Raw genomic sequence first — 6000 nt, 5'->3', positions numbered from 1 at the left:
TCATAGTCTAGTTTTATATATTAAATTATATAACTGAATCAATAATTCAATTGTTTAATTAAGGAATTTTATGACAATTGTAAATTTTCTCTTTGTTTACTGCTATTTTATTTTCTATCCACTATGCCATTTTTCACTTTCTTCTCTCTTTTATGTACTCATTTATTTTGTTCCTTAAATGTTTTTAAACAAAACAAAACAAACAAACAAATAAATAATATTCACAACAAAAAAATCCAGATTGTTAGTGAATTCACATGTTACCAAGCAACCAAGCATGCAAAAATCTGGTTTGATTCAGAACTTAAGTACCTAAAACAACATCGTTTGTGGCTTCAAGGCTTGTATTATGACTCTAAGGAAAAGACTGATTTTTGAGTCAAGTTTAACCCTGAGTAGCTACATCTCAATGTTTGCTTTGGGCAAACAGTGCAGGTCAGAAGGGAATCAGCACTGCCAATTGGTCAGCAGAATGGAGGGGTGAGACTGCTATTCAGTCTTGACTTGAAAAATATTAACTAGGACCTGAAGCTTATGGTACTACCTGTAGGACTTTTGAGTCAGTGATCTTGAATCATTTCTCTTCAAGGACCAAAATGTTTTCCATTCAAATCTTGGCCTTCTGCTCTTGCTTGTTCAATCCTGGACTTCAGGAGAAAGCTTCAATTATACTGTAGTTCTAACTAAGATGAAGATATACAACTAATGGCAGATTTAGAAATGAAGAGCATGTCATGGGCATTATTTATTTATTTTTATTTATTATATTCCACCTTTATTATTTTAATAAATGAATTAAGGCAGTGAACGTATGCAATATGTCTTCCTCCTATTTTCCTCACAACCACCTTGTGACATGAATTGGGCTGAGAGAGAGAGAGTGCCTGGCCCTAAGTTACTCAGTCGGCTTTCTTGCCTAAGGCAGGACTTGAACCTACAGTCCCCTAGCTTCTAGTTTGGTGCCTTCACCACTAGACCTGACTGGCTTTATCACAGGATGTTGGTATAGAAGTTAATAGAATCTGGCAGGCAGTACATCAGAGTGTTGATTTACTCTTAAATAGAGCTAGTCCTTGAGTGCAAAGACATCCTTTTATCATCCAATAAAATGTTTGACCTAAGTACAACAAATGACTCATCAAGCTTGGATTGTCATTAGTTTTGAGGGTTTTTCTTTCTTTTTAGCCCCTTTACCTTTTGCATTATTTTAAGTGTTCACAGCCTGCTCAGAACCGAGTTACTATAAATTGCAGAAATAAATAATGAATAACCCAGCAAACTGTAGGTAGGGTGAGTGTAGCCAACTGAAAAGTCTTGTAAAAAGGCTAAACCTTGGGAAATTCTTTTACTGCAAAGAGTCATCATCAAAATTCTTTCCAGTCTCCTCATATATATTTTTTTTAAAAGAAGAGAAATAGGTGCACCTAAGTTGGCAGAAGATCTGGATTGATGATGGTATTCAGGTGAGAGGAAGCATGAGGAAATGTGAGATAACACCAAGCTGAAGTGGGGAAGAATTCACACATTTCTCTTTAGTTTACCTTTTATAAAGAACTGGCTATGCATTTATCACATAGCTGCACCCAATGAGAGATCTTCATTGTGATTTAATAGATGCAATTTGACTTTCCTGGCATTGCTGCTGTTTAAGTAAGCTCAGTGATGTTATTCTTCTCGTCTTGGCTCCAGCCTAGAATCTCCATGGATCTCCCATCTTACCCTAAATCCACCAAGGACTTACATTAAACACGGCAAGAAGATGCTTTATTCTAATGACTGGGATAACGATTGCATGGAATGCTTATGGGAGAAGAGAACTTCAGCCTGAATCCGCTTCAGTCTGCAAATGTTTGTCAGGCATTTATTGAATATTCCGAGCCAAGCCTTCATTTAAGCAGAATCAAAAGAGATTTGCCATCAGGTGGAGGAAAAAAGAGCAAGATGAAAGAAGATGCTTCCAAAAGCTCTGATCAGGTGGACACTTCTCGAATCCCACCCAGGAAACATGTGAGCTGGCTCTGCAGTGCCGGACCTCAAGCCTGCTCAGTTAGATTGCTTTAGGGTTTCGTGGATGTGATATGCAGACGGGATGATCAGAGCTTTCAGCTGAGCTATTGCTCAGGGGGAATACTGGGAGGGGGGGAAACTGGGAGGTGTGTCTGTCTCTCTCTGTGGCTTTTGCCCCTGCTTAAGAGATTGCTCTATTCTCTTCCTTAGAGCCTGTCTGATCACACGCTTGGCAAAGATCTCCGGAGCAGGGCAGGTCAAAGGCAGTGAGTATCTTTTCCTCTTCATCTGTTTATTTGTCTGTCTGAGATGCTGATCCTTATTGAATTGTTTGCTGTCCCTATGTATCAGCCTTTGATAGGTTCTCCTATCTTTATTTTTCCCCCCTCTGCAGGAATGTTCGTTACATCATTTTATTCTTCATGCTTCTTTCTGTACAGAGCAATTCCTTCTGAATTTAATATGGTGGGTGACTAAATGTTAAACAACTTGGTCTCGGTCAATGGGAAAATACCGGCAGCTCTCACTCTCCTTTTCATTCCTCTGACCTCAAAATCTGTACCTGGGATTCACTGGAAAGGTTTCTCCCTGCACCTATTCTGTTTACTACCATGAGGAAAGCTGGTGCTTCTCTTGAGGGAAGGACAGGTCAGAGGGGTGGGGCCCAAGCAAAGTTGAAGTGCCCTCTTCCATTGTCCTTCTTGTTGTTTTATGAATGGTGACAGAATGAGCTATATGGAGCAGAAAGAGATTTCATCCAGGTTTTAGCATATTCCTGCAGTACCTGAGAAATCAGAAAAAAGATCAAAATCCTTCTAGAATCCAGGAGGAGCTGGAGAGAGAAAGAAAAAAAAAAGGAGGAAATAATACAAAATCTGGAGATTGTTCACCTGAACCCTAGCGAATAAGGCATGGTTTAGCAGATAAAAAGATGAATGGAAATTAATATGGATGGTATGAAGCATCAGAAGAGTTCCCCCCTCCAACCCCTCCCCACTTAGTGAAATGAGATCAAATGACACCTCAGCAAAAGTTTGAAATGTTTGCAAGCTGATACTGCAGAGAGAAGACCAAGGTTGTCTCTCTTCCCAGCCACCCCCCAAATCCAAAACCAGCGTGACAGGGAAGGTCAAATTCTTGGTCAGGCATTGGGGCACAAATGGAGGGAGAGGAGTCAAGCCAGTTTTTCTCGCCGACAGTGGAATCCAGGAAGCAGCATTAGATGCTCCAAATGGTTAAGGTGTGGAGCTGGGTTTGTGTTCATGAAAGCTTTCAAAGGGACTTCCAAAACTGCAGGGATTGATTTCAGCTAAAGCTGAGCCAGGGAGTTGGGATGGGGATTTAAAGAAATCCTTTTGCTGGCCAGTAATGCTCTGCCCCATTAGGTTAAATGGAATGAGCTTCTGTGTGTGTGCATGGGTGTATTTTAATTTAATCAGATTTTTAATGGATGTTGGAATTAACCACTGGGAACCCACTGTAGATTTTTTTTTTTTTGAATGCCTTGAAAACCCATCTCTTTACTTCTCTGCTGTCCATGTTTTTTTGTTTTTTTAACCTCCTTTGTTTTCCTCTTGGAGCAGCAAGAGGCAGATTGTGGGATCTTTCTAGTAAAAAGATGCTAAAAATACAGAGTAACCGCATCCATTATAAATTGGATACAACTAACAAGACAATATATTGTTCCATTTACAACAGCTCACCAGTAATAACTCTGTGCCATTTTGAAGTACTTCATATGTGCTCCACCAATAATTCTCAACAAGCTAACCCTCAAAGATAGGCCAGCAATAGATTTCCCACATTGCTTTTACAGGAAGCACAGCTTGTCTAAAGTTGCTGGTGGTTTTGAACCCAAGGTGAGATTTAAGCCAGGGATTTCTTTTATCTTAATTTGTCTCTGTATCTGCCTTCTTTATTACTGGCCCTCAGCTACAGATAAGCGACTGCAGCTGAAAGATACTATTTATTCACCTTTAAAAAATGTCTGCAATGTTCTTCCCCCCCTTTTTTTTTTCAGAATCTCAGTCTGTCATTCCTGTCTGCAACATTAGCTCAATTCTTGATTTGGTTTTTTTTTTTTAAAAAAAACAAACCAAGACATTATTTCTGAGCACATACAAAGAAAAGCAAGAGTTCTGCTCTTGGGACTGCATTTACATTTTGGATAGATATGATTTGATGGCAAGCAATATTCAACATTATACAATGTAAAAGGATCTGCATATATATCTGGTTGATGATTCCACCCCACTTGACTTACCTATATAACCTCTTGAGAAAGACCAGGTTGTTACCAGGAGGCCTCTTGTGTCAGAGGGCCAGCTTTATATTGGGCAGAATGAGATGGCCATCTGAAGTGGTAAATGTTGCCTGAGAGGCACAGATTGACACGGCAGTGTTGGAACACAGAACTGGGTGTGCTTTGCAGTCTACCCTAAGTTTTTATTTTTTTTCCCAGACATAGTGGAAGATGCCAATGTTGAAAAAGGATTCAATTGTCAAACTGGTTGCATTTTGTACATAGAACAGGAAGGAGGAACCATCTCCCTTGCCTCAGGCCACTAAATGTCTTTAGGGTGGACCTGCTGGATGAGAACTAAAGAGAAACATGGACAGAGGTGGTGTTCAGCTGGTATTTAGCCACATTTTTGAAGCCGGGCGCATGCGCAGAAGGTGCTCGCATGAGCAAAGTGCATGCGTGGAAGTCGCGCGCGTGGGGCAAACCGGTGGTAAGAATATTGGAAACCCACTGCTGGACATGGAGGAAGTCTTTCGGGACCAAACCAAGTCAGTATGTAGCCCAGCCTCTTCCAGACTGGATATGTGAAATTCTTTAGCTATCCTTTCCATTGCAGAGAATGTGAGCAATTGATATTCATGCACCAGATCACCCACGATGTGCTATCCTTCTCAACAGCACTGAGAAACCTGAAATAGACTCGATTGCACTAGAAAAAGTCCTTGCGGAGAGACTGGGAGAAAATAAGCAGGTGTGGGTAGGATTAAGCTTTCCCCACCTGTCTGTTTAGCTCTGCAAATGCCCCATTGAAGCACCTCCTTCTCTTCCAGGGAGGGTATTTCTACTTCAGGATCAGCTGGAGACAAATGTTCTTACAAACTATGAGGATATTTGCAAGAGAGAGAATAATGGAAGTCTCTGAGGCCTCTATCTTTCCTTCTTTTGCCAGCACATGGTTGGAAATCTGAATTTGCAAAGATAACACATAATTGCACCCTCTGCCATTAGCTACTACTATGACTTTCATCAGTTTACTTCCAGGTTATTCTTTCAGCAATTGCATTTTCTTTACTCTTAATGCCTTTTGACAAATGTCTTTGTCAACATTCACACCCAATATATTGCCTTGTTGTTTCTATACATGCTCAGTTTTATTCCTTGCTTGAAAAATCTGCCTATGAATATTTGAAATAATTTAAGAGGTAGAAATACTTTAACACCACATCCAGTCCCGCTCCTCCCATTCTTTCTCTGACAGGTCAGTTTCAGTGCCAACTTTTCCTTAGCATCTTTAGAAGAACCCCAGTCTTGATGTAAAGAAACGGTAGCTTGCCCTCCTTAAATCAGTCTGACCCTTAATTATTATTATTATTATTATTATTATTATTATTATTATTATTATTATTATTATTATTATTATTATTATTTATTTATTATTATTATTATTATTATTAATTGAATTTCTATACCGCCCTTCTCCTGAAGGACTCAGGGCGGTGAACAGAATAAGATTTCATATACATATAATAATTTTTTTTTTATAAACAGTAAATAATAAATTGAGTCAACTTAGTGTATCTGCTAAGACCTTGGCATAGAATTTAGATGTTTATGCTAGCCCTGCTTGTTGAAACAGAAAGGACTTCAGGGCACGTCGGAAAGTGCGAAGATCTGGGATTATTGAGATTTCCTCTTCTGTTCAATAGCTTTGCTCTCTTGTAACCTATCTTCCTGTAGCTTAAACTTACTGA

General features: G+C 39.5%; 1 protein-coding gene across 1 annotated transcript in view; it reads left to right on the top strand.

The window, feature by feature from the left end:
* Nucleotides 1-1797: 1797 nt before the first annotated feature.
* The window catches only part of RGS8 (regulator of G protein signaling 8), a 30043-nt gene continuing 25840 nt past the window's right edge, over nucleotides 1798-6000 (top strand). The window contains exons 1-2 of the mRNA XM_070939270.1: nucleotides 1798-2007; nucleotides 2218-2273. Coding sequence (XP_070795371.1) covers nucleotides 1798-2007; nucleotides 2218-2273 — 266 coding nt within the window. The remainder of the gene's footprint in view (nucleotides 2008-2217; nucleotides 2274-6000) is intronic.

Source organism: Pituophis catenifer, unplaced genomic scaffold (genome assembly GCF_029215685.1).
Source record: "Pituophis catenifer annectens isolate HBS135680 unplaced genomic scaffold, rPitCat1.0.hap2 SCAF_3, whole genome shotgun sequence".
Lineage (NCBI taxonomy): Eukaryota > Metazoa > Chordata > Lepidosauria > Squamata > Colubridae > Pituophis > Pituophis catenifer.
This window is presented reverse-complemented; position numbering and strand designations above follow the sequence as displayed.